Source organism: Halichoeres trimaculatus, unplaced genomic scaffold (genome assembly GCF_033239565.1).
Source record: "Halichoeres trimaculatus isolate MK-OKI-2021-1 unplaced genomic scaffold, fHalTri1.1 fHalTri1_scaffold_3, whole genome shotgun sequence".
Classification (NCBI taxonomy): Eukaryota; Metazoa; Chordata; class Actinopteri; order Labriformes; family Labridae; genus Halichoeres; species Halichoeres trimaculatus.
The window spans coordinates 17,518,113-17,545,640 of record NW_027437181.1 but is presented as its reverse complement, the minus strand read 5'-3'; the positions used below and the strand labels follow the sequence as shown (position 1 = coordinate 17,545,640).

At 38.2% G+C, this 27,528-nt stretch overlaps 2 protein-coding genes and 1 long non-coding RNA gene across 6 annotated transcripts in view; 1 reads left to right on the top strand and 2 right to left on the bottom strand.

The window, feature by feature from the left end:
- Nucleotides 1-491: 491 nt before the first annotated feature.
- On the top strand, nucleotides 492-8,332 carry nucb2a (nucleobindin 2a). The gene is made up of 13 exons (XM_074666944.1): nucleotides 492-632; nucleotides 1,012-1,152; nucleotides 1,847-1,954; nucleotides 2,252-2,384; nucleotides 2,664-2,767; nucleotides 4,692-4,877; nucleotides 5,118-5,208; nucleotides 5,331-5,389; nucleotides 5,466-5,558; nucleotides 5,697-5,786; nucleotides 5,887-6,057; nucleotides 6,198-6,258; nucleotides 6,330-8,332. Exons 1-13 carry the CDS (start codon nucleotides 609-611, stop codon nucleotides 6,551-6,553), a joined length of 1,485 nt encoding a protein of 494 aa, XP_074523045.1. The 5' UTR covers nucleotides 492-608; the 3' UTR covers nucleotides 6,554-8,332.
- A 414-nt stretch (nucleotides 8,333-8,746) lies between these two features.
- caprin1a (cell cycle associated protein 1a) lies at nucleotides 8,747-15,563 on the bottom strand. Of its 2 annotated transcripts, XM_074667290.1 has the most exons (17): nucleotides 15,394-15,563; nucleotides 13,949-14,083; nucleotides 13,533-13,595; nucleotides 13,251-13,337; nucleotides 12,612-12,853; nucleotides 12,400-12,482; nucleotides 12,150-12,305; nucleotides 12,005-12,057; nucleotides 11,808-11,891; nucleotides 11,566-11,727; nucleotides 11,317-11,425; nucleotides 11,117-11,178; nucleotides 10,784-10,915; nucleotides 10,355-10,514; nucleotides 9,700-9,888; nucleotides 9,482-9,588; nucleotides 8,747-9,325 (listed from the first exon to the last, which is right to left on the bottom strand). In XM_074667290.1, exons 2-17 carry the CDS (start codon nucleotides 14,081-14,083, stop codon nucleotides 9,239-9,241), a joined length of 1,911 nt encoding a protein of 636 aa, XP_074523391.1. In that variant the 5' UTR covers nucleotides 15,394-15,563; the 3' UTR covers nucleotides 8,747-9,238. The 2 variants fall into 2 exon arrangements, with proteins under 2 accessions (XP_074523391.1, XP_074523392.1); XM_074667291.1 differs by lacking the exon at nucleotides 10,784-10,915 and having other exon boundaries at nucleotides 8,748-9,325; nucleotides 15,394-15,562.
- A 5,280-nt stretch (nucleotides 15,564-20,843) lies between these two features.
- LOC141787378 (uncharacterized) overlaps nucleotides 20,844-27,528 on the bottom strand; it is a 48,724-nt gene continuing 42,039 nt past the window's right edge. Inside the window, exons 3-5 of one of the 3 annotated variants that reach the window (XR_012598061.1) lie at nucleotides 26,384-26,464; nucleotides 25,948-26,143; nucleotides 20,844-21,077 (exon numbers count right to left, since the gene is read on the bottom strand). This is a non-coding gene — a long non-coding RNA (uncharacterized LOC141787378). The remainder of the gene's footprint in view (nucleotides 21,078-25,947; nucleotides 26,144-26,383; nucleotides 26,465-27,528) is intronic. The other 2 variants (XR_012598060.1, XR_012598062.1) reach the window with 2 other exon arrangements.

Here is a 27,528-nt window from a genome sequence, read left to right as displayed (position 1 = left end):
TGTCACTCTATTTCTGTATGATTTGAAGGTATCGCTTACAGCCAACTCTAATCATATTTCCTTTCAAAAACACTTGTGCAAACTTATTGTTATTATTATCATCATTCTTATTTTATATTATTATTCTAAAACCTTTATCAGCTACCCTTGAAGCGAAATAAAAGCATACCACCTTCCCTGCTAGACTACATACGCAATAGATTTCTAATTTTAAACTGAGTAGCCTACTCTTAATATGTCATTGTATCCTTGTTCGATGCAGTTTAGAAATTTACAAACAAACTGCGAACCGACCATCATTTTACTGAAAATTACGATGAGGTTAAAAAATGAGAAAACTTTCATTCTACCAAATACCATTTTGGAATCGGTCTCTCTTCAGGTTGCTTTAATTAACTAGATTAGAAATAAGAAGTAACCGCCCACCTGCTCCGTCGTCATCTCGCCACGTACTATTCAGCGCAACGCAACTTCTCAGTCTATTTGATTGACGGCTGAACTGACCAATGCAGTCAATGCTACTCCGTACCCAACCTAGCATGCTGACTAGCGGCTAGCAGCCGACACAGCTCCAGCTGAGAGGAAGCGACGAGAGGAAAGCAGAACAGATGAGAGTCAGGATTCACAATAAAGTAAGTTATTGAGTGACACGTATTAATGGGGCTTTGTATTTTATCTTTTGACTGTAAGTTTAGAGTTATACACACGTAACGTTAGCCTCGCCGCCCAGACTGACAGCTTACACCAGAGGATTAGGAGCCTGATTCTTATTAGCCAGATCTGTCAGTGTGCTAAAGCTAAATCAACAGCTTCCCCTGGTTATTATTAGCTAGACAATCATTAACATCCCTGTTGGGTCAAACAAAAGATGTTTGAATTGAAGTAAATAAGACAGATGACGTCCAAAGGACCAATGTACACCCAAGACACCTTATTAGATCATTTTTACTTATTGTTATATTCATTTATCCTTAAACATGTCATTATTCTTATATCTCTACTAATGTACAGATGTGCTGGACTCGAGCCCTTCTTGTTGGCTGGGCTCTGCTCCTTGTCCAGATGCTGTGTTTAGAGGCAGTGCCCATCAGTATGGACAAGACAAAAGTCAAAGAGGAAGAGACTAAAAAGGAAGAGCCTCCAGCTAGTGTGGTAAGAAAACACAACATGTACACACTCTCTTTTTTTATACATAGATTTTGAATGAATGAAATGGTTCTGCACCTGTAAATGAAGCATTATTTTAAAGTTTTTCTGTCCTTCTATAAACATCAGAAATTTGATCAGGCTTACATGTTCCTACAGCTTCTCATAATGGGAAGTGTTTTTTCTTTTTTTGTGCTTGTTGCAGAAGACTTCCTTTAGGGTGCAAGAGGTCAGAAAGACTAGCTTTGTTCATTTAAGAGGGGATTTTTAAACCTAATGAGATGCTATGTTGTACTCACAATCCTGCAAATCCATTTCATCTTCACCAACAGTTTCAGGTGCTGTTGCTTTGTTAGTGCAGTCAGACACTTAGTAATGTGCAAATTAAGTTAAATATTGATATGTTTGCTGAGCCGGTGGACGTTGTCCTGTGGGGAGAATGCATGTGGTCCTCAAGAAAAACATATAGTATTAAATAAATAGATAGTAGTAACAACTATTTTTAGACACTCGTGACAAAACCTGTCGTTGTAACACCTGGTTAGAGGATCTGTTATGTTAGTATGCAAATCATGTCTAGTGGAAAGATATTCTTTGAAGCCTGTCTGAGCAGTTTTCAGTGTATCAGACCTCTTAGAATAGTTACCTGTTACTTACCAAATAGGGGTTTTAAGTGCCATTTCATTGTTGATTTACATAGGATACTGGACTCCACTACGACCGCTACCTCAGAGAAGTCATTGATTTTCTAGAAAAAGACCAGCACTTCAGAGAAAAGCTCCACAATACAGACATGGAAGACATCAAGGTATTCTGCTTTATTTTTGTTTATTCCGATTCAAGTTTTCCACCACCTCTTTGTAAATGAATAGTAAGCCATTATGGTGACTGAATTCCAACATTTAACTTGTCTGCTATGAAGAATTAGAGCCCAACAAAAAAATGGAGATTTCCCTTTCTACTGTATTTCTTGAGTATTTGTCCATGGAAACTTTCTTTTTGGTTTACTGAATACTCAAATTTAAATTACTGTGATCACATTTCTGATTCATTAACTATTTGTAAAAGTCACAACTTGAATTTTTTTTTTTTTTTTTTTTTACAGCAAGGAAAGCTGGCAAAAGAGCTAGACTTTGTCAGCCATCACGTCCGAACCAAACTGGATGAGTTGAAGAGGCAAGAAGTAAATAGACTGCGAACTCTGATCAAGGCCAAGCAAGACATTGAAGGAGGGAATGGTATGTTGAGTAATAATCATTTGTTTTAACTTTTTGATTTCAGATATGCTTACTTTCAAATTGATGATGATAATGATAATAATAATAGTGATGTATTTATGGGCGCCTTTCGAGATGATCAAGCCACCTTACAAATGCAACATTACAACAGATTTAATATCAGATGAAATAGAATAAACATCATACAATGAATTGTGAATAAGGATTATTATTAAGATATTGAGTTGAGCTGTGTTATATTTCCATTAATTATGATTCTATTCCTGTCATCCATTACAGACATAGCGGTGGACCACCAGGCTCTGCTGAAACAGTTTGAGTACTTAAACCACATGAACCCACACACGTTTGAAGTAGATGACCTGGATCGGCTTATCAAATCGGTAAATGTCTTTTGTATTTCATAACATAAATAAGGGACATGTTTCCCCTGTGTGATTGGTTAACAAACACAAGGCAGAAAACGAACACGTAACAATAGAGTTTGAATCAGGACAACACACAAAACTGCTGCATTTTTAAATCATTGAAGACCAAAGCATAAGTTTCCAAGTTTCCATTCGCTTGAATTAATAACAGCATTACATTTTTAACAACCAGGAAAGATAGAAGGCAGTAGCAGGTGTTCAGATCTGCAGTGTCATAATGGGAACAGTAATACTATTTGACCTCTTTCATTAGCAACTTAATTGTCTAGAGAGTTTTTGATTCGTACAGAAATAGATCACTTTTGGCCTGCTCCTTTCTTCCAGGGAGATTCAAAGGCAGATAATATGGCCAGTTGAAATGTATAGACTTGATAAACTGTAAGGCTGAACGATTTTGGAAAATAATCTAATTGCTATTTTTTTAGACCAATATTGCGATTGCGATTTAGCACACAATTTTTGGGGGGGACGTTTATCTTCTGCATTGCTCACTTAACACAAGTTTTAAGTCATTTTATAGTATAACTAACCAACAAAAGATACTGTTAGCATTTAAACAAGACTCTTTTGTATTTCTTAATCAAAAAAGAAAAAGGAACACTGTGAAATTTTACTGACCTCCAGTTGTCAGTAAGAGTAACAAACCATACAGAAAAAAGTGACCAAGGGGTATGGCTCTGTGATCTACTGGATGGATCTTTGTAGCCCACAGGAGTTTTTTTGCAAGAAGAAAACAGCATTTTGACTTTTGCTGGTTTTAAGGGAGAACAAGTACAGGTAACTTTATTCCCTCCAGGTCTATGTACATTAAATTTTTTTTTCTAATTGCAGCCTTTGCGATTTGAAAATTGCATTCTATTACATTGTGGTGTCAGTTTAAATTCGATTAATAGTTCAGCCCTAAAAATCAGTCCTTTTTTTTGTCTTAAGACCACATAAAGCATCTTTTCCACTACCCACCCTCTTCACCCATTCACGCATATTCATACTCTGATGTCAGAGGATGCAAGATCTTATCGTACAATGGAAGAACTGAACTTCCACCGTTGCAAGAAAGTAAGACTTACTCAACACATTTCAGAGGTTACATACCAGACATAGGGCTGTTGAGCTTTAACTGCATTGTATCAAACTGGAAAGATGTGCCCAAGTGGCCACTGAGTGTTTATCTGAACAACATCACAGACAGTTTTTTTTGTCATTTTTATTTTGGTCAGGAAATAGCTTGAAAGGGCTTAAAAACCTTTGTCAAGGTGGCATATGTATGTCAATCCATGTCATAGATGGACCTAAGGACATAAGGACATATGGACACATGGACACATCACTCATATCACTTCTTGGCCTTATGACTGGAGGCAAAGGCTTTTCCTTCTATTATCCAATTGCTGTTTAACATGTATGTCTTTATGTTGTAATTTTTGTCTTATAATTTGTCTCCAGGATAGAATTTTGTACATAAGAGCACATAAATGCAAGCACTTTTTTATTGCTATATAATCCAGATGATTGAGCGACCTTCAAGAGCATGATACAAAACATGACCAGCAAAAAGTTTCCAATCAGTGTGTACAGTGATAAAGTGGCTTTACTTAATAATCATAGTGACGATGTCCACTATGATGGATTGCCTATCTGAAGTATAGTTTAAATCTTGACTTGTTTGTTATAATATCAACATGACATGAAAGATTAATGGAGCCTGGGAGAGGTGGAGCATTACAAAATCTCAGTTTTTTTGCAAGTGTGCAGTATTCCTAAATGAGTCTTCAGCATAAGCCAATGGAAAAGCCTCATTACTTCAGAGTAGAATATTGCACCATGCAAACCATTAGTTTTTACTTCCAGCCTTGTAATTGTTTAATTCTCCGTTTTAAAGGCCACTAAAGATCTGGAGAACTATGACAAAGAGAGACATGATGAATTCAAGAGGTATGAAATGATGAAAGAGCACGACAGACGTGAACACCTGAAAACACTCAATGAGGATGAAAGAAAAAAAGAAGAGGAGCACTATGAAGAGATGAAGAAAAAACATGCTGATCACCCTAAAGTCAACCACCCGGTAAGTTTGATTCATGGTCACTAGAATGTGACAGGATCACACTTATTTTACACGTACAACACCATGCAAAGACATTTTTTTGGTCCCTATTACCGTTTCAATTTTATTTTTCATTTCATATTTAGGTCATCATTATTTTTATTATTTTTTTTTAGTTCTGTTACAAGAAGCTGTTACAGTGAATGAAAAAATGTTGCTGTCCAGCTATAGTTAAAAAAATATGTTCCTTCCAAATTGCAGGGTAGTCAAAATCAGCTAAAGGAGGTTTGGGAGGAAGCTGATGGCTTGGACCCTGAAGATTTTGACCCTAAGACTTTCTTCAACCTGCACGGTAGGACAGGACAGGAATTGATGGTGTCTGTTTTTTTGCAGCGTGACAGTACAGAAACTGTAATTTGCAAAACACTGTATCTTTTGTCATATTTTCACAACGGCGTATTCTTGATGATGCAGACACCAACGGAGATGGCTTTTTTGATGAACAGGAACTGGAGGCATTATTCACCAAGGAGGTAAGGCCTCTTCATCTTAAAATGTGTAATGTCTCGCTGAATGTTTTTTCACTGATCGATGTCTCTGTGGTTTTAGTTGGAAAAAATTTATGACCCCACCAATGAAGAGGATGATATGGTGGAGATGGAGGAAGAGAGGCTACGGATGAGAGAACACGTTATGAATGAGGTGCAGTGAGTTACTCTTGGGGCCCTTTCATGAACTCTGTGCTTTGCATAAGCACATTAATAGAACCCTGTGTCTGCTGAATGTTGGACTCTGTAAATGAATTATAATTGGATTTTGTTGACTTCTGTTGTGCTTAAGGTGGATTCCAACAAAGACAGGCTGGTCTCTTTAGATGAGTTCCTGGTTGCCACAAAGAAAAAGGAGTTCCTTGAGCCAGATAGCTGGGAGGTATAATATTACATCTTTATGATTTTCAAGAGTTGTTTTCTTTAACAGATTTGTCAAAAGTAGTTTTTAAATGGTATCCTATCTACTTCGTGTTCCTCAGACCCTGGAGCAGAATCAGGCTTACACCGATGAAGAGATGAGGGAGTTTGAAGAGCATCTTGCTCTGCAGGAACAGGACCTCCAACTGAAGGCTGTAGACCTCCAGAAACAGAGAGATGAGCTGGAGAGACAACAGGAGCAGCTCAATGCACAGAAAGTTGAGCTGCAACAGGTAAGGCATGCTACACAGTTATTTGAGAATTGGATAAAAACAGGTTTTGCCACAAAGGGTTCGATGCAACAGTAAATTTGGCAGATTAACAAATTGTTAATTTCTGAATTTAAAATTAACTTGGAACTCCATTGTTACAGGCTGTCGAGCATATGGAACGTCTAAAATCACAGAAAGTAGAACCTCCCCCAGAAGTTCACGGTGAGTATTGATTGTCTCTGACAGTTATCACAGGCTGACCTCTGAGAGTCTAACACTGCTTCTCATTACAGTCGAAGGAAATGCTATTCCAGAAATACATGCATCTGATAACCAGTTACATCCTGAGCAAGATGCCCAACAAGTCCATGAGCCTGCTCCTCAAGCTCCTCAGGACACAGCTCAGCTAGATCAACATCAAAGTCAAGGCCTGGCCCAGCAAGGTCTCCCTCAAACACACCAGGATCTGCCCCCGGGACACCAAGACGCAGCACAAGGCCTACAAAACATACCATAACACGGCTATCAGAACTCCCACAGCCAGAGATTTGCAGCAGCTCCACCTCAGTGTGCAGAGGAAAGGTCCCTCTCGAGTATTAGGCCTCTTAACCAGCATGACTTGGAGGTTTGGAGGACACTTGGGATGAAAGACAGTAGGACAAAAGGAATCCCTGCCAAATGATAACAGTGTTTGTTAAAAGCTGTTGTCCTTGGATTACATGACAGAAAAATTTTAGTAAAATGAACAGTTGGGAACATACATCTTAAACTGTGCAAACTTGTATAAGCAATGGAAAAAAGAATGTTTGGAAATTCAGTGACACAAACAGAATTTTGTTGAGCTGCCTTTACCTGCTGGTTGATGGTTGAAGTCCAAAATCTTTCTAGATGAGCTACTGCTGGTGTGAGGTTGTTAAAGGGAGTTTGGTATAATGAGCAAGTGTTATTTTTTCATTTTAACTTTGATTTTCTGAAATGACTGCAAACACCCCCCCAAAATCTTAGAAAAGGAGATAAGTTTACATGTGTGAACTGTGGTGAAATGTGTTTCATTTGTCTGCATCATTCATTTGAAAGAAAAAAAACAGTTTATTTTAAATCCTAATGACGAGATGCAAACAGGTAAAGTATCATTTGATCATCATGTTCTGAAGTCTGAACTGATTTTCTGAACCTTTGATTTCTGTCATATTCAGCTGCCACCGTAAGCAATTAACTTTTATTGCTCAGAAACGCCACCACAAATCCAGGTTTCTCAGAATCCTTTCACTTAAGGTGAGAAATAATTGTACAAATACTCCTGCTTATTTCTGAAGTCATCACGGTTGCTGTCGCACTTTTTGTTGCTGTAACAACAAAAAGTGTTTTCTGCCCAAGAGAACGGGGTACAGGACCACAGTAAAGGCGCAGTATTTACGCACATCTGCAGCTGATCACCTTTGACTTTCATGTTTATTCAAAAAAAGTTCTTGTGTTCTGAAAAAATGGAGGAAGGTATGGAATATCTCCCTTTATCAACAAATACTCTCCTCTTCTCAGATACCACTAAAATCCCAACTGCTTCACAGCTTTTGGAGGCATTTTGATTTTTTTTTTCCATGCACAAAATGTGTATGTACAGATTTATTTATTCGTTGATCATAATTGATGGAGATTTTTTATTTGTTTATAAGAACACTTTGGTGTTAAAACATTAAATTTATCAACTAAGGTGCAGGCTCTTATCCTGGTGTCTTGCATCAAATATTTGGCTGAAGGAACCGTTTGGTTTGACATGTCTGTTTGTCTCAAATGAAGAATTAATTTGAAAAAGGGCGATTTTTTGAGTTATTAATGGCAAAATCTTGTTTTACCTGTCTTTTTTTATTCTAAAGTTTGCATTTCTGTTCTGTTCTGTATTTGGCACCAGATATCTCTAACTTGATCTTCTTTTTGAAGTTTAACAGCATGGCTCATTTTTCACATAAACAACCTGGTTGGTGTTATTGCTGTGCTTCCCAGGTGGATTTTTTTTAATCAGATGTGGTAATTTCTTTTGGTAAGAGGACTATTCGCTGTCTTGCAGATCAGCTGAATTTGCATCCAGCATCCATCATGTCTGCCTTACTGTAGTTGGAAAAATTTGGACTTTTTTTCCACAGTTCCATTTGTTTTCTGTGTGCCAAGTGATCCTTTGGAATAATACTGCATCATAATTTGCACAAATTGTACAGATGGCGTTTCTTGCTGCTGGATAAACTCGAGTCATTAGTCAAACCTGTACACCTCAGTTTAAGACAATAAAATTATGACCTTTCATCTGCTGTGAGTTATTTGGTCCCTTGTGGATGGTGAAAGATATCAGCCTCTTTTAATACCATGATAAAGAACAACTTGCATATGATAAATCAACACAGCAGCTAAACAGTTTAAACACTCATTAGTTAATGAAACATTTCTAGTGTTGGCCTCAAAATGTAGCCTATAATAAAGTTTTGCTTACATTTTTACGTTAAAATACATCTAAAGGCTTCTTTTGCCTGTAACATTTTTAATCAGATTGAAAAATAAATAAAGGGGCAGTGCCCACCTCACTGAACCCTAAACAAACAGCCCTGGACAACAGCACACCAGGATAAATTTAAAAGTGTCTAAAATCACAAATAAAAAATAAACATCAAAACAGGAAAGTATTACCACTCTCCAGAGGTAATAGAACACAACTTTATTGAAACAGTCTCAACCAATAACATCAGCGTACAAAGAGGTGATGGCTAAAGAAGTGACAGGGTTAAAAAAACAAAAATAAAATCAAAGAACATTTAATGCCTTTTTGAAAAGAGAGAAAAAAAGTGTCTGACAGCACAGGGTAAAAGAAAATCATTCTTGTGGGATCAGATCGACAGTGGCAGGTATTTTTTGCATTTATTTTGTACAAAAAATAAATTAATGAAATCTTTCAAGTTTACAGGAATATCTATATGTTGTTTTATATCACACAGAGTTGCTGATAATCCTACATGTGGTGAAGTTCAGCATTTTGTGTTAAAACAATTAGAGGATCTAGACAGACTGAAGCAGGCTGACTGATAAGTAGGCCAGGAGTTAAAAAAATAACATTACTGATGAGAAACAAAATATTGTTAAAAAAGTGAGCTGGGGAAAACACATTCAAAAATCCTGAATGTTTGACGTGGCGTGACACGGCGATCCTTTAGATTCTCTAAGATCGCATTGCTTGGGCATTTCCTCGAGACAAACCTCGAGGTCCTTGAGTGGCTCCCCGCTTGTAGTTTTGCTGGAATCCCTCCTTGAATATAGACATTAAAAGAAACATCTTAAAATGACAATTACTTACATTATCTAGCCATCCTACAAATTGGAAAAATGAAATACAGTCACTAAAACAGATGATAACCTACTGTAAAGCTCTACTTTAACTGTATTTGAGTGGAAGAAGACTTACCCGTTGGTAGGTGTTATTGGAATAGTCTCGAGACGTGTTAAACTGGGTTTGACTGTAACCACTGCTGGGAGCGTTTGAGAAAGGAGGGCGATAAGTATCATACCCCCCTGATGATAGAGAAAATGAGAAACACCAGTCAATCTACTAGAATAGAAAAACAATTTGATCATAGAATGTGTCATTACAGTGAATCATGAGGCCACAGTCAGATGCAGTACCTCGAAATCCATTGGAGGAGCCCCTGTATCCGTTCATCATGCCACGGGTGTTCCTGGGTCCTCCCCTGGGCACAGCCCTGCTGTTGTAAAAGGACTGTCCTGACTGACCAAACCCTGCACCTGGTGGGGACTCTTCATGGCCCGCTGCTGAGGACAGAACTTGGTCTTGGTGCTGAAATCCACCAACAACTAGACGAGAGTAACAAGGAAGTCGACTTAACAGACAAAACTGTAAAAGAAAATGTGTTAAACAAAGATAGCTTTTAGCAAGAAAGGCAGCAGTTTACTGGCCCATGACTCACTGGGTGGCTCATATTTTAATCACCAAAGGGCAATTCTAAATTGTATCAAGGACCATAGTGGGGCATTCCCTAAAATATCACACAGCTGATATTGTTCTCAAGAAAAAGTAAACTTATTGTGTTTCTGGTGTTTTGTTTTTCTTTGTCTGCTTTTATTTTGAAGGGACAACTGCACCCATAAATATCACACAGAGGTTAAAAAAAATCAGAGTTAGCTGAAAAGCGTGTTATAATCTGTTGTTCCCTTGCTTGAAATTAAAATCCTCAAGAAAGATAAAAAATATGTATTTTCTGACTCTTTATCTTCTATTTTCAGATGATGCCCTGTCTTGAGATGTGCAACTTTCTCTCACCTGACTGTAGTGTCTCCTGTGGGATATCTGGCTGGTCTACATTACTCTCTGATTGGCTGCTGAAGCCAGGTCCATAACCACCAGGGAACTGAGTGGGCTGCTTCAGAGGATCTGGTGAGCCATCAGTGACTGGAGGTACGGGTGCGTTCATGTTAAACACCTGAAGAGAGAAAGAAAGATTCCTGCATTTCTGTCTGCACCAAAAAAACTACTGTTATTTCTGTGGAACAACTAGGGAGCATGGTGTACGGTAGGTCTGGGAAATGAGGGGTCAAGTCACGTTCCTTTTCAGATGGTGCACCATCATAATAAACTGCTCTTTACAGGTACGGAAACTGAAAGTATTCAACATCATGTGTTAAAAAAGTCAGGAGAATATTCTTCATTTTAAGGTTCTTTTGACCCTGGTAGAAACCCTGGTAAGCGTACCGCTTGCACTGACTGGAAGGGTGCTGCGTTGACATTGATGCCTCCTGTATGAGAGGGTTTGGAAACAGGTGGGAAGGCAGAGGACAGGGGGCATGGGACTGAGGATGGCTCAGATGAGAGAGACATCGAGGCCTACGGAGGGAGGGAGGAAGTTAAGAGTTCAGACAGTCAAGAAACGAGGATGGATGAGAGGTGAGCAGGAAACACAGGATCTCTGATCCACTTTGAAAATATTGGCCACATCATGAAAGCAAAACCAGTACCACGGTTGCTTTTTTTGATGCACCACTCTCTCAGACAAATCCAAACAACCAAGTCTTGACAAGCACTTACTTGTGAAGATTCTTGTGGTCCAGATACCGGGCTTGTTTGAGGAAGTCTGGACTCCGAGAGGGCTGTTTGGAAGACATCAGAAAAACAGTCAAAAAAAATCCCAAACAGTTATTTTTATGATAATATTTCCTAATCATAATAAAGCTGCCATATTCTGTGATAGAGTCTACACAGAGTTAAGGTAAATTCTCAGCACTCACATGGAGGACAGCCCATTTGCTGCAAGTCCACAGTTTGCACAGGCTTCATTGGCTGAGCAGACACAATGGCGGGGTCCAACGCCTGACCATCAAACTCCAACACAGAATCCTAGGAGAACAATGCAAGGTTCATGTAGTACACAGCTGTAAATCAAATTTATGTGCAATGCTCTTATTTAAGCATGTTTTGCTGAACAGGATAAATGGTTTTAGCAATTAGCTACATTAAATGTAGTTTTTTTTTTTTACCTGCATAAAGTTGTACGTCCCCTGCATCTGAGCCATGAGGTCTTGCACAACTTGCTTTCTAACCAATGGATCACAGACAGGCGCAGGAACAACATGGTTCACAGTAACAGGTGGTTCTGCAGCCACATGGGCAGGAGCCTGGTGCTGGAGGGAATTCACCATCTATTCAACCAGAGAAAAGTGTGTTAAAGACGAGGCAAGAATGGGAAAATGTGCAAATTCAGAACATTACTGCAGCACACCTGAGCCTCTGCTGTCCACTCCTCCACTTGGTCTTGGTTTGCGCTGCTGAATGCAGGTTCTGGAATGAACTGTCTGTTTATGAACTAAAAGATAAGACGGCACTTTTAAAATGTGATACAACAAAAACAGACGACAGTTTTAAGCTTAAACCTTGTGATTTCTTATGAAGCATACATAAAGTGTTCTGAAATCTCACCTCTGTGGTTTCCACTTCAACTGGCTCAGTGTATTTTTCAGAAACTGCTCCTTCTGTAAGAGAAGCAAATTTAAGGGCTATATTTTTTCTGGCTCGAACAATTAGAAAAAAATACAAATGTTTTAGCTCCAGTGCTGTTAACTACCAGGTTCTGATGGCTGCATCCCAGACTTAGACTCAGCCACCACAGTCTGCTCTTCACGTTCTACTTCCTCCTCACATGTCCCGTTCTGATGAGTTTGTGCTCTGTCAAAGTAACCGCTGAGCAGTACTTTGTCCAGAGTTTCCCTCAGTGACTTGTCTGAAACATTGACAACATGATAAGTCACATAAAGGTCACATGAGGTGATACCGTATATAAATTTATCGACTCAGTGGTTCTTGAGAATACATACATGTGGTCCCAGCTACAGCCTTCTCTCTGCCCTCTAGCAGTTCCCACAAGTGCAATGATGCCTCTTCATACTGGCCAGTCAACCTGCAAGTTTTATAATAGGACAAATAAACATCTTTGTTTTTTTTTAACAATACTTCCTTCACCACTGCAAATAATTTTTGCACATATAGTATTTGCTGTATTGTAAATGGGAGGTGCCTGGGTACAAACCTGACGTCATAGTTCCTGTCAGGTCCCACTAGTTTGTAAAACTCGTCAAGGGATGTGAGGTCAGCATCGGTGAGTAATGGGGACCCAGTGGCATCAGGCCGTTTGAGGTCCTGCCTGACGCTGTCATCTCCCAACTGGTCCAGTAAAAACTGAAGCTCCAATACTGTCTTCAATCGCCGTTGCTCCATCTCCTCCCGCTGCAGCTGTTCCCGTCTTGCAGACTTCTTCACTGCCTTCTGAATCTGAACATAGAAATGTAGACAGACAAGTCTTTGATACACAAATCATGGTTCTTAAAGTTTGCGTCACTCATCCTCTGAAATCCTAAATGTACATAAGCATAATGTGAAAATGATGCTGAGTAACAAAAATAACTCTCCTGTTTTCTGATTGAACTCATACCATTAAAGCTTGCCTATACTTATTCATTCTTGTCATGTTCTAGTGACAAGATATGCATCACCAAGTCCTGATCTCAAGTTATGAAACATGTTACAAAAGGTTAAATTTTTTTGTACAGAATTATCCCAAAAAATACAGTTAGAAAAGAACGCGTGAAAGCAGAGTTTTCTTAATACTTAAGTTTTTGATTCCTATTAAACCTTTCAAAAGGAATATTACAACTTGTTAAGGACTCACCTCTTGGCTCAATGCAAGGAGTCCCTTATGCAATTCTCGAGCAAACTCCACATTATTCGTGATCTCTTGGTACTTCGACAACGCCTCCTTTGGGTAGATAATGAAAATGAAAATTAAGATACTTCACAGTTAATGGGATACAGTTAAAAATATGGTTGCACTGGTTTATAAAATGTCTGATGATAGTTTGAGACAGGTATCAGTTAGAAGCAGGTTTCTTTCATTTACATTGTAAATATACTACAAAAAAATCAGATGAAAACCAATGTTATCTTATCTTACCAGTTGATCTTGGTTTAGGTTTTCTCCCTTGTTCTTCTTCATCTGGTAGTCATCCAGTTTAGACTGAAAATAATTATTGAAACATTAGTTTAGTTGAGATAAACAAAACTGACAGTAAAAAAAAAAAGTTTTCTTATGCAAACGTGAATCAACAAGGATTATCAGTTTACAGACATAACTAATAGTTGTTAAAAATGAACTTAAACCAAGATCCACTTTAAGAGAAACAAAAAAGTATCTGTCAAACAGCCTTTAGTTTACCTCTATGTACAAATACTGTTTGCTCCAAAAATCAGTGTAAGGATTTACCATGTCAACACAGGAGGAGAAAAAAACGACAACAAAAAACTCCCATAGTTCCTAATGGAAAAAGTAGAAATACAAACAAAATGCTATTTTCATTGAACCAAGTATACCTTCTTCTTCTCCATGTTGCGAACCTTCTTGTCAATCATACCAAGAACCTGCTTCATGGTCTCACAATGGTTTCCATTTCCCAGGTCTGGAGTGGTGGACTGGACAGCACTGTTACCAACCGTCACTGAAGGCATCTTAGGGAAAGAAATCAATTAACATGAATTAATAAATTCAAAAACAATGGGGAACTATATTCCTGTGCATGAGATTAGAGATTGTGGCAGTTTTTAAGTTCATGTTCAATAGATAAGTAGACAGGCAGGTGGGGAATTTTTAATGGGTAATTACTGGTCTCATTTGATTCGTTACACCCATGTAACGGAATAGTACATTAATGACAAATGTCCTCCCCCAGGGACCATCACTTCTATTTTTCTGTGTTAGCAAACAAGGAAAGATGAAATTATGGCTGCAAGATGAAAATATTTCCCCTGGGTTTGTGTATGTGACTTTAAGTTTAGACAGAGATTCATTCATTCTTTTTATTAACATTTTATAGTTAATATCCAGGATGAACTAAAACACCAGGACAAGTTTGTGCGACTTTTCATGCACCGTGTTTTTTTATATTGTTATATATATATGTATATATATATATATATATATATATATATATATATATATTTTCTCGGTGAGATGGTTATGTGGTACTGATGGCTGTTAAACAAACTGCCCCTCAGTGACAGTAAAAGTATTCTTGGTCCCTAACGTAGTCTCGACATATCAACAGAATGGTTCAAGCTTGACCCCAAACCACGACATTATCTGGGCCAGAAGAGATGGTACCTACGTGATTGTGCAGATCAAGCCGTCTTCAAACCTATGCAACGAGTATGGTTATGTTAAATTTAAATGCGCTCACATTCTAGGATGACACAAATGGACACCGGACTGTACGTAGACCAAATAGTGATTCTGTCGGAGATGTAAACACAAGTTAAAATGTCGGCCTTGTAGTCAAAGTTAAAAACCTTAGTTCACTTGGAGTCACCCAGCTAAGCCTATTGACAGATGCTAGCAATAACAAAGTAACGGGAAGTCGTGTACTATAGGTTAGTACCATGAATTCATCTTTTTTGCCTCTGCGACAACCTGGCCTTTACAGCTGCAAGGTAAACGACAGCTTTCTACATCAGATCGGTTTAATGAACGGTGAATAGTGGTCCTAATCTCCTCGCCCTATTGTTAGCTAAGATGCTAGCGTGTTAGCTACGCGTTATGCGGCCAACATAACCGGATGCCAAGATACAGCCGATATAAACTGCTGGTTTGAATTTGTGAAGAAGAGACATCATTATTACGCGTTTATAAGATAGAAACTAAGATCTCTTCGGGACGCAGCGGTAACTCGTTATGTTCAGCCACCTCGAATAAAGATGACTAAAGACGATTTTTACAGACAAAGGTTAACAAGTATTTGTAGGCGATGACACAAATCGCATACCTTTATACTCTTTGTCTTCAAAGAGATTCCCTTCTCGCAATTATTTGAGCTGTATAAGAGCCGTCTGTGTCTATTACTTTCAGTCGTATGTTTCTAGAAGGATGCTCTGAGGCTTTCACCAGCCAATGGATCACTAGCAGCCGTTGAGCTAACGGTAGCTACAAGGTCCCGTGCTGTGACCAAAACACTGCCTGACAGAAATAACTGATGATTCTCTTAAACGTCAACTACACCAGAGACCACCGGTCAGTGAAGTGTTGACTGGCAGTGAACAATTCTATAACACGACTAAACAGTTTCAACAAAAAAAAGGAATAAAATATGTTCTACCTGTTTTCAAGAAACGATCAAGAATTGCAGAAAAAAATAAAGTAAATAACAATAATAATGATAATAATAGCATTTAATTCCAACTTAATAGCCAGCAGGTTATAACTAAAAAACAAAAAAAATTTTTTTTTTTTTTTAAAAGACAATTCTTTGTATTTAATTTATTTTGATTTTGCATTTGAATTTGACAGTCAGGTGTTCAGTATATTTATCGCACACTATCTGGGAAGCTAATATCAAAATAAATTATTGTGTGTAAAAACAAACAAACATAAAAACTGTGGTTGCTTTAAACAACTATAATTTATTTTATATTTAGTCATCAAGGGGAGAATTATCTTCTGTTGTAAACAAATTTATGTCAAACTTCAAGAAAACACAGCAACAATATTATTCTATATGCCCCGTCCTACACCCCCTAAAAGTCAGAGCAAATGCATACGGGAAAAATTAATAACATCAACTGAGTACAAATTAACATTGGTATTCAGTTAAGCCTCTCCAGGTTGTTATCATGTGCCTGGCTTCATGAATGAACTATTTGATTGAACTTACTTAGAATGTCCAGAAGATGGTGCTAGTGTCTTATAGACTAGAGGGATGAATTTCCCTGTAAACTCAAATTCAGGCCAAATTCTGTTGGCTCAGCTCGGTGGTGCTCTGATGTGTGCTCACAACGATGATTTATATTTTTGAATTGTTCCTTTTTTGTTCTATAGTTTATTTTAAGTACAGTAGGCATCCTTAGCTCAATTGAAACAGGGCTTTATGATGAAAAGTTATTGGTCCAATCCAATCCAATCCAACTTTATTATTTAAGCGCTTTAAAAACAGACACTGTTTGCCAAAGTGTTGTATAGAGAAATTAAATAATTAAAATACAATAAATGGTCCTAAAATGTTCCTAAAATACGAATTTGTGCAATGACTGAAAATAAATACATACATGCATTTTTTCCAGTTTTCATTTAGGCTTTAACATTTTTTAAAAAATATATTTGTGCTTTGTAATCAAACTATCAAATGTTTTCTCCCAAAATGATGCTGAGTCTCCCAGGGTGTCTGGTAGTAGTGAGGTGGGGGTGAATGGATATCCAGCTCTGTCTGATGTGGCCAACTGACTAATGGCCGTGCATCCGTCAGTGCTCCACTCCTGCAGCCCATCTGACTGGATTAAATATGTGCAGAGGATTTATTGGCTGAAAAACCACAAGAGCCCCACAAAAACTTTGGCCCCAGACCACTTGTAGTGTTACCCAGGAAAGCACAGGAATTCATCTGCAACCCCACTGACTTTCCCTTTCTCTATGTCTTCTCACATTCAGTGTTTTTACTTTTCATGTTTTCATCCATGACCTTTCCTCAACTCTTTTGATACTTACTGTATGTCCTTCTCCTCAAAGAATATTTTAGGAAAAGTTAGTGCTGAGGTGAAATGAGGCTCTTGGGTGTTTTCAGACTTGGGTGTTTTCAGTCGTGGGCGAGGGGCTTTTTCCACTCACAGCCTCTCCTCAGTCAGTTGGCCAACATTAATAATTCATGGCCCACATGTGTAACAGACAGATAACAAGCATCTCCACTTAACAACCATCATTATCATTATTACAGCCAGGGAATTTTATTCACCAACTTGCAATTTGTGATTTATGCAGTTGAGGTTTGATTTTGGAGTTTGCTTCAAGGGGGGATTTGTTTACAATGAAGCCCTTCGGGAAAAACAATGATTAGTTTTGCATTTTAAAACCAAGAGCACAATCTCCTCACTGCTGTGCATTTATAAGACCAAACCATTGAAGCCTTTGAAAATCCCACACATTCATGGTCACATTCATTTTGAAGGTTTGTGAAATTGTTCTTGGTTGTTGCAAGACTTTTGTCTGGATGTTAAAATTCAAATGAAGTGTCACAGCAGCTGTAAAGGGGTAGAGTATCCTGCAGGCAATGACCTCAAACATTCATCCTGATACACGTTCATCCATATGCTGAGTGGCTCTTGGCTGATGCTGGATGTCCTGTCAGTGTTTGAGATATGCTCTTTGCCTTTCCTTTGTCCTGATTACTTACATTTCTAAAAAAAAAAAAAAAAAAAACATGTCTTGGTCCATAACCCTAGGTGTGACATTAGCATATTTTTCACCATGACTGTATCTCTGCTTCAGTAAAAGAAAACACAGTGTATCAAACATCAGAGCCTCTATTTGCCTAGATTTTAACATAATTTAATCCCAATAACTCTTAAAAAAGTCATGGCCATATATATACGACTGCTACATTTTGGTATACATGTTAAAATATGACTGTTTTGTACTGTCCACAGCCAGTCAGATGTCAAAAGGAGAAAAGATGAAGAGATTTGTTAATGTAATGAAAAATACATCCTTAACCTGCAATACATTTTTAAGTATACTGAATTTCTTCGCAACTGAAGAAGTGACCTAAAAACGATGGCATTTTATCACAAAGTAAAAGCTGGTAACATGGGCCAAAGGAAAAAAAACCCAACAATCATAACTTGTATAACTTATAAGTTTCAAGTTCCTGGGTTGTCATCAAAGCTGCAAGTTTTCCCGGCTCTTTATTCGAATGTTTGGGTTTCCTTTTATCACAAGTTTTCAATATTCATGGCAGAGCCACACAGAAGTCTCTGACTTTAGCCAGTTCATTTCAGGCATGATGGTTTAAAATGTGTGACAGCTGTTGAAAGAGTGGCAATACTGAATTTAGTTCGTAGCATCTGTTTTTCATATCACATAATTCTAATTCAAGAACAGATTATTTCTGTAATGCTACAAACTTAAGGTAGTGCCACAAACTTATTAGAAGCATGGGACAGATCAATAAGGTCATTTTTTGTTGAATATTTATTGTTTTCAATAGAATAACTCATCCAGTTTAGTAGTACCAAGAAACCCACATGTGTATGTAATCTCCAATAATGTCTGTGGATACATTTTTTTATATTTTTCATATTATCAAACTGATTTTCAAGCTTCTCTGAGTGAAAAAGAAAACAGCGTTATGTTGTACTTTCAAATCTGTCTTTGTCAGCTGTTTGAAAAGACTGCTCATATGTTGCCAAATGGAGTGTGTACAATAACATAATTTTTTAGCTTTTTTGGATTCGGCAAGTGAGCTCTGAGCTCTGTCAATCAAAGTCACAGCTAAACAACATATAAGGCCTCAAGCGCATTCGGTCCGACTGTTATTTAAAAATTGAATGGATACAAGCTCACAGCATTTTCTTGTTTTGTTGTGTCAGATGGACAGCTTTTAATGTGAGGAGAGGGGCAATTAGAAGGTGGAGGAAAGGTAAACTTTGACCTCTGACTTCCTGTTCTGCATTGCGTGACTAGTGTTGGCTCCTGAATCTCAAACCTCAGCACTGGGTGACTCTAAACCTGGTCTGCTCAGTGACAGGAATCCAACACACAAACTGATCTTATCTGACAGCGTGAAACCAGAGCAGACCTGGCAGCTCTGTCCCACAGAGCCTGGCCCAGAGGGCATCATGGGAACTCTTGAGAAGCCAACTTGGGGATGAGACACCAACAGAGGTTCATAGACTTTCGTTCACCTCTGCAACTAGATTTAGATTCACTTCTGTCAGTCAAGGAGTGACAGGTCTCCAGTTCAGTCATATGATCAGTTTACACTAAATGTAGGGCGGGTTAAGATTGATTTAAATATGATTAAACACATTTTAAAATAAATTTCTTTTTTTCTGTGGCTAAAATATTGCTTAGCTCAAGTATAATAGTTAATTGCCACAATGTGTCATATACAGCAGTTTTTTTTCTGGTTAAAAGAAACTAAAAAATGTTCATAATGTTAACTATGGTGTAATGCTTTCATCACTAATGATATTTTGCTTTAGTTAAGACCCCATGTTAAACAAAAGGAAAGCATTTAGTCAATTAGAGCAACTTAAAACGATTAACACAAAGTGAGGGCAAGATGTTATGTAAGCAGATACAAATTTAAACAAATTTCAAATTTGAGAGGAAATTTAAGTGTTATTTCATAATGAAAGCATTGTTTTATCATTTACAAGAATAATCAGTCAAAATTGTCAGAAGCAAAATAGAAATATGTTACATTTTAGTAGAGCCTCAGTGCGTCTGACAGGAGATGAGTAGGCTACTTTGAAATATTCTGCGGTTTCTGTTAAAACTCGATCTGTTTTGCTGTAAAGCAGATGAAATGTGTCATGTTTACTCTGCGTTTAGATTCAAATCAATTTGGATGAAAATCTAAACCAAAACTCAGTGCCAAATAACCTCCACTGTGGGTCTGTGTGTGTGTGTGTTTCAAAGTAATGAGAGACTTTTGGACTTCCACTGTTACCTCTGCTGAAATCTAACCCTGCTGAAAAACCAAAACAAAAAGCGATGTGGAGATAATAATACAGCGTGCCTCATCCAAGCAAGTCAAACTGGAAACATACTTGGATGTAGCCTGACCGTGAAGATGTTATCAACCACCAACTGTGAATGGCCACATAAACGTCTGAGCTCCTTTTATATTTGAGAAGATTAAAAACAATTTATGTTGTAACAGTAGAAATTTAGGCAGGTTGTTACTATTAGGGAGAGTACAATAACTTTAAGGTCTGTAAAAGTGAAAGTCCTGATAGAAATAGTTTAAACACTGTTTAAACTATTGTATACAACATTTACAGATTTAAATTGCCTGACAGTCAATTTAAATCTGTTGTCTACATAAATGAAAGGTCAGATAAAAGAGGAGAGCCTGTACAGGGAAAACGATCTGGAAAGAGAGCGCCTTCATGAGAAATTTAATACAATTTCATCATACGCCAAGTTCAAGCCTAAACAAACAAGTGCCGACCTGGACAATAGCAAATGCGTGACTGCTTTTAAATGAGTTTTAACAGAGTTTTCATATATGCTGGATTGTTTCCTAAAAGCATTCAAACAACATCAGGACACACATGCGGTGGAAGCCTGGTTTACATCCTTGACAAAAGTGTCTGTCATGACTCCCGTGTATCCAAGAATTCCCTGAGCTTCTGGTGAGAGGCATACACAGAAATGGAGAGTATCTGGACCCTGTCAGCCTGTCCCCGAAGAGCTCAATTATACAGACCAGCTTAATTAAATCAGCTCTGATTGCTATTTCAAATGACAGAAATAACATGGAGCTGTGTGTTGCTCATACCCACCCATCCCCTGCTGTCGTAGTGCTGTTCCAGTGTTGTGTACAATGCTGTCCAGCTCTGTGTCTGTCACGTCTGGAGCTGGTGAGGGAGTGGGCGTTGTGACCATGATGAAGGGCTGACGTGGCAGGTGCTCTGTGGATGATCTGGGGTCAGAGTCTGGATTGAGCCTGAAGAGCTTTTAGGAAAAACAAAGGCCTTCAACATTATGTACCAGTAAACTGTCAGTGTATGTGGAATTATTTAGAGTAGTCTGCACCTTTAAACTCTACCACAAACATACACATACACAGAAGCTGGCATGCAAAGAGGGACGTCAATTTAAGAAGACCAGAAACAGAAGTACACCGCAGTGACCAGCTCCAAGTTTGGTCCTGCAGAGTTCTAAAACAGGTCTTTGTTTGGGTTAAAACATGTATGTAACAGTGGATCATGTGCTTTAGCTTGTTGAAATAGTGACTTTAAGCTGGGTTTTTCTGTTTGAGTGCATTTGTCGTGTGAGATTTTATAACTTAGCATTAGGTTACCTTATGATTAATCTTTTATACACTTTCACACAGCAACAACTAATTTATTGAATGTTATTTAAAAGATTAGGATAGGGATTAGTATTGATAAGATTTTATTGATACGAATGCCCTTATTGATTCTGCTATGTAATTGACTCAAATAGGCCATCTGGTGTCTAGTGTTGCTTGGAACCTTGCTGTTGTTATAAAGCCAGCCTTGAGGCACGTAACTTTAATTTTATATGCCTGCAAGTATTTTGACATTTGGAGTTTTTGGTATTGTTTACAAAGGGTAACTGTGATATGTTTCTGTGATGAAAGTTGATATTCTATTTTGAAGCCAAAGTTTTACTGATGTATGCCAACCGCAAGCATACCAATGCAATTTCCCATATACGTTAGCATCAAGCTTGCACTATTTTGCTTGTATCGTTTTTGGTAAATAAGGTGATGTATGCCATGTTGAATGTATTGAGTAGAAATCTGGTGTGAGAGAGCAGTGTACATTTCTTTGTCTGTTCAGTTGTCCAGTAAAACTTCATGCAGAAAATCTTGAACCAGAGTTTTCTTGGGAATCTGTTATTCATCTGTTATTCAATCTGTTATTCAGCTACAATGGCTGCAGCAAACAAGTTGACTAAGGTCCGGCAGCTCCGGCATCATGTAAATAATCAATAAGGGAATCGTTAAGCACAAAGGTTACCAATGGATTGAAACTTTTCTTATCGATTCAACATTTTCTAAATACCTGTATTTTTTTATTTATTTATGTAATTCTTTGAAATTTTCTTGCAAAATAACCTTGATGTTGATAAAGAAAAATAAAAAGATACATATTGATAGTTCTTACTCTTGACTAACTCACCTGACCAGCTTTCAAGTACTTATGGAAATTTAAAACAGTCTGTAACAAATTTTGTGATAGCATCTTTTACTCAGTAGTTGATTATTACAATTCTAATGTTTTTGTTCCATCTTTGTATCAGAGATGAAAATAAACCATTGAAAAACATAGTCTTGTAATGTCTAAAATTTATGTTGATGCTGTGAGAGGGATACATTTATAGAAACAGAGAAAGCAAGAGCAATAGAGAGAGGAAAACAGTATGTGACTGACATCTGAGGCCAGCAGTTCATTATGTAGTTAAAGCTTCAGATCAAGTGGTATTGGTGGTGGTGTGACTATGCATTCATTGTGAAGCAGCCTTATGTTTCATCAGGTAGAGAAAAACAAGCCGTAGAAAATTGAACTTGGCTGCTTTCCCGCCGTCAACCATTTAATTACTTTGGTTTATTAAATCTGGGGCAAAAATACAAAGAGCATGTAGATTTAAACCTGATAACAGAGCCCCCATCCTAAACATTGCCTCTGACGCAAGTACTCTGGTGATTATGTACCAACATGTGTGAGTGCTTGAATTTGGATAGAGCTGCTGCTGAACTGTGGAGTTAAAAACTGAAGCCTTGAATTTGGAATAACATTTCTACACTTATTTTCATTGGGTGAATAAATGGAACTCCAAAATTGCTCTCAGCCTGGTGTGCTTTGACGTGCTTTGGTCAAACTTTTGGGCTGTGACATTTTTTTTTGACTAATCAAGCCACAAAACAGACACAAACCATTACGACGAGAAAGAGCAAAAATAGGCACTGGAAAATGGTTGTCGTTCCCACGCAAGTATAAATGCATAAACTAATGAATAAACAAACTCTTCATACTGATGTAATGGCTGTTTTTAACTAAAGTAAACAATGCCTAACCGCCTTTAACAGTGCTCTTTTTCTCTCTCTTCTGTAAAGTGCTAATGGGTAGGCTGATAATTTTTGGCTTGCTAATCTGTCAACACTGTCATTAACAAGACCGTAAGGAGCACAGTGCTGCAGTAGCCTCCACATCTGCTGCCAGCAGTGTGTATCTTGGTCAGACATGACATCTGTTTGTCTTTCTGTGACTTATGTCAAGCTGTGGCTAATCCCTCTTGTACATCTCCATGCTCAAGAGGAGACTTCAGGGACACTCTGGTCAACAAACTGAGGCCTTTGTTGACCCTTTTTCACTCAGCTGTGTTTTCACATTCATTCCTCATTTACCACATGGTGCTAAGACTAGGAAGTTCAAATGCTCTGTCTATTCCAAGATTTAAGTTACAAAAGGTCAAATGACTCAACAACAATTCACTAATGTCACTAATAATTGGTCTCTGATCTTAAGCTAACAAATAGGCAATTTATTATGAAAATCCAGAGAGACTGTTGAATATTTTAAGGTTGAACAACATGTTTGATAACCCATGAGCTATCTGCAGGCAAAGCTAGCATTCCACCACTATCCAGCTAGCACAACCTCAGCAAAAAATTTTAATATTATTGGGATTGGACGCCTGCTTAGAGTTAAATTTGACTTCAGTCTCTTCTATCATACAATTAAAGATTACAAAATACAGTATTAGCTTCCAGAAGTTTCCTTGCTTACAATAATATCTTCTATTCTATGAAGAATAATAGTAATACTATTTTTAGTAATTGCATAAATGCTAACAATTATGGTAAAACAGTGATGGACATGCAGTAGTTTACCAAATATGATTAATTTTGCCTATTTTACAAACTAGAACACGGTTTTATGACATTCAAACAGCATTTAGGCTTCTCAGCAAGAAAAAAGTTTTGGTATTGTAGTCGGTGTGAATATAGTAAATTGCCTATTCAGTTTTATTACACAGCTGTGTTAGATACATGATACTGATAAGTCAATACAAAGCAACAGTTTATGGAACTATCAGTTTTTTTTCTATTTGGTAGAAAACGTAGAAAAAAGATTTAAAAACCAGCACCGTAAGGCAGAAAACTTATTAGACATTAAACTGTAGAACGGGACAAAGAAGAGCCGTACCCACTGTGAGTGGGGTAGGTACCAGGCTAGACAATTAACAGTATGTTCAATAACAGTTCCTTGAAATTTTCAATGGCAAAATTCCATAGTAGGCGATACATTTCAATGATAAATAAGAATATAAGAATAATGAGTTTTATTGCAAGAAAACCATACACGGTATAATGGACTCCAGTCTCAGAACTCAGGCCCTGTTTACACGACAACGTTTAATCTGAAAACGCTAAAACGCAGTGAAAAAAATCTGCGTTTACACGGAAACGCTGATGGACTGAAACTGCTGTAGTAAGCATGCCAGGCCTGTATGTGGTGCTATAACTGTCTTGTCCAGAAGCTGCTTTCGGGAGATCTCCACCGAAGTAGAGTTGAGCCGGTCATCTGGTGTATTGGGGAATACCAAGTTAAAAAGTGGAGCAAAAGATGCACATTTTGTTGAAAGACAGTCAGCCGATACAGCAGATTGAGCAACACAAGCACAACACGGTAGTTTGCAACAATCGTAACAACGATATCCTTGTCCTGTTGTATGTGCGCGCGCGGAGTGTGACGTCAGCCGTTCCACTGAAAACGCCCGCTTACTGTTTACATGGCAATGGTGTCAGGAGTGTTTCAGAAAAATCCCACTCTGGAAGCCGTTTTCAAAAGTTTGCGTTTAAGTTCGACTGAAACGCTGTTTCCGTGTAAACGCGAGGCTGAAACGCAACAAAACTTTTGCGTTTCAGCCTAAAACCGTTGTCGTGTAAACGGCCCCTCAATCAGCAGTGGTCATCATACTGAAAATGTTGCTCCAACCTGACTCTCAGAGTGCTAAACAGCAGACTTGATGTAGGTTTGAGGCATGACCTTAATCATATGAAACTGCCATTTTAATACCACCAAAACTGACAAATTACTAAAACACATCAACCCTTGAACAGTGTGTTTTTGCAGCAAAGACCAAAAATATTTTTTCCATCAGGGTGTTAAACTTAACTTTGCTGAAAAGATTTCCTTTTCTGATGGGTGTCTATGTAGCTTCTGAAACTTCTGGAGCGTGCTTCAAGTGGACACCTGAGAAACTTCAGTCTTTAACACTTTTACACTGGCTTCATATTTTAGGATCCAATGTGCCCCATTCACAGGACAAAATACAGCAAAGACATAACAAGTGCTGCTTTGTCAACAGGGAGGATCAAGTTTGACACAAACAGACTTCCTCACTGGAGCTCTAAGGACTGATAAATGGAAACAAAAAATTCTTAAAGTGTCTCTGAACTATGATGAGAAAGAAAATATTTCAATTAGTTAAGATACTGATTCTTGCTGACCTCTTCTTTTGTCTCACATTACCATGGGAACAAATCATGTAAGTAATATCAGCTAAGTTTATTCATTTTAAGAGGTCACAGAATTCACTGTTTGCAACTCAAACTGACTTTAAGTTGAAAAGTATAATCATTTTAAAACTAATGAAATCATTTTGCTTGTGTTTTCAGTTTGCATAACACAACAAAACCTTCAGTGTGTCCACTGACAGTATATCAGTGATGATGCTGGAGGGTCAGAGGGTGCATGTCTGTGTTCCTCTGGGTAGGAACAGTGTTGTGTTTCTGGTTTCAAACACATTGTTACTGCTACACAGAGAGCCTCAGTGAATACAGACTTGCCTGTCAGTGATATAAAGCCAAGTGGTGCAGATTGCCAGCAGGGCTTGTTTCCCTCTGTCAGAGAAGAGACCAGGAACGGGGTAAATACAGCACTTCTTCCTCCTCATGGTTTTCATTCCTAGCCTCTTTCCACTCTGTGCATCTCTGACCAGATCTTGAACAGGAAAATTTGTACAAAGAGGTTTACCCGCACAACCTGGAAGAACGGTGTGTCCATGTATAAGCAATGTCTTTCAAAAGATAGTTAGACATGTAGTACATGTAGACATATATAAACTAACAGGAATTAACTTTACATTTTTGGTTTTAGTTTTTGCATGCTATGACATCTATGACTAAAAAGGGACAAGTCACATCCGCAGTTACGCTTCACAGAACTCTTACAGTGTTCTCGAGGACGAACGCATGCAGGACAAAGTAATTAGAGTGACCTTACCAGTGCAATCAAGAGTTCAGTGTCCTGGAGCAGTTCTTTGTTCCACAGGACTGTCTTAAGCGCCCGTGTTTGCTGCTTGTTCTACAAAACAAACAAAGACGAGCAGAGCTGGATCAGTGATTAGAGAAATCAACAAATCCTCAACAGGACGTGAGCACATGGGCCTCTGGGCCGGATCAGATTTTCTGGAAAGGGTGAGTCAATGAGGTTAAAGGACGAGGGTTGAATGTGAGGGGAGGGTGGGGGAGCCAGAGGTGTGAACTCTGAGCCGACCTAGCAGCCATTCTTAGTTTAGTTTACCAAATCCGTCATGGGAACATCACTTCTATTTTCTTTTCATTACGAGACCAATCTCTTCACAATCCTTCCAAACAGCAGTGGAATAACAGCTTATTTGCTCTGTGTGGCCTCAGTCCGCAGGCTCTTCTTTGTTGTTGCGCTCAGTGTACAGTGATGGGGAAAACAATATTTACACCCATTACAAAATCAAGTTGTTTTTTTGCAAGCACATGATGCTGCAAACAAACAAATAAACAAACCAAATCCTGGTAAGGTAAAAAGTTACGTTGATTAAATAACTACATGAATAAACACAATGTCTGTAGTGTCTTTGTCAAAAAGATAAGACAGCCGTTGGGCATTATGACTACACCATGGACGTTACATTGCAGGAAAACTCACAGCACAAACCCTGAAAGACATTTTTACCACTTAAAGGCATGAGCAGAAGTTGCACTGTCCTAGTTTATTTGGCCAGACAGGTCACAAAATGCCACAATTTGGCACACTTGTGCACGTCTCATCTCAGCCTCTGCCTGATTGTTGTCCCCAAATGAAGCCTGTTGAAGATCAGATCTGACAGTGTGTGTGCAGCAGACACAGAAATACCCTCTGCATATGTGTGAAACATTTTAGGGGCTGTTGAGTTTCCCTGAAGACTTGTTTAAGATGTGTTAAAGTGCACAGATGGCTCTGGCTTTGAGGCAGGCTAGAATGGAAACTAGCATAAAAAGAAGGAAAAGGTGAAAGTGATGATGATGGCAGGACAGTGGTTGTAAGACCAGTGTTTGTGAAGTTTCAAGAATGCAACACAGGATAGAAAATGTGATGGTAGGCTGGCTCGCACTTGAATCAGGCTTGAAACT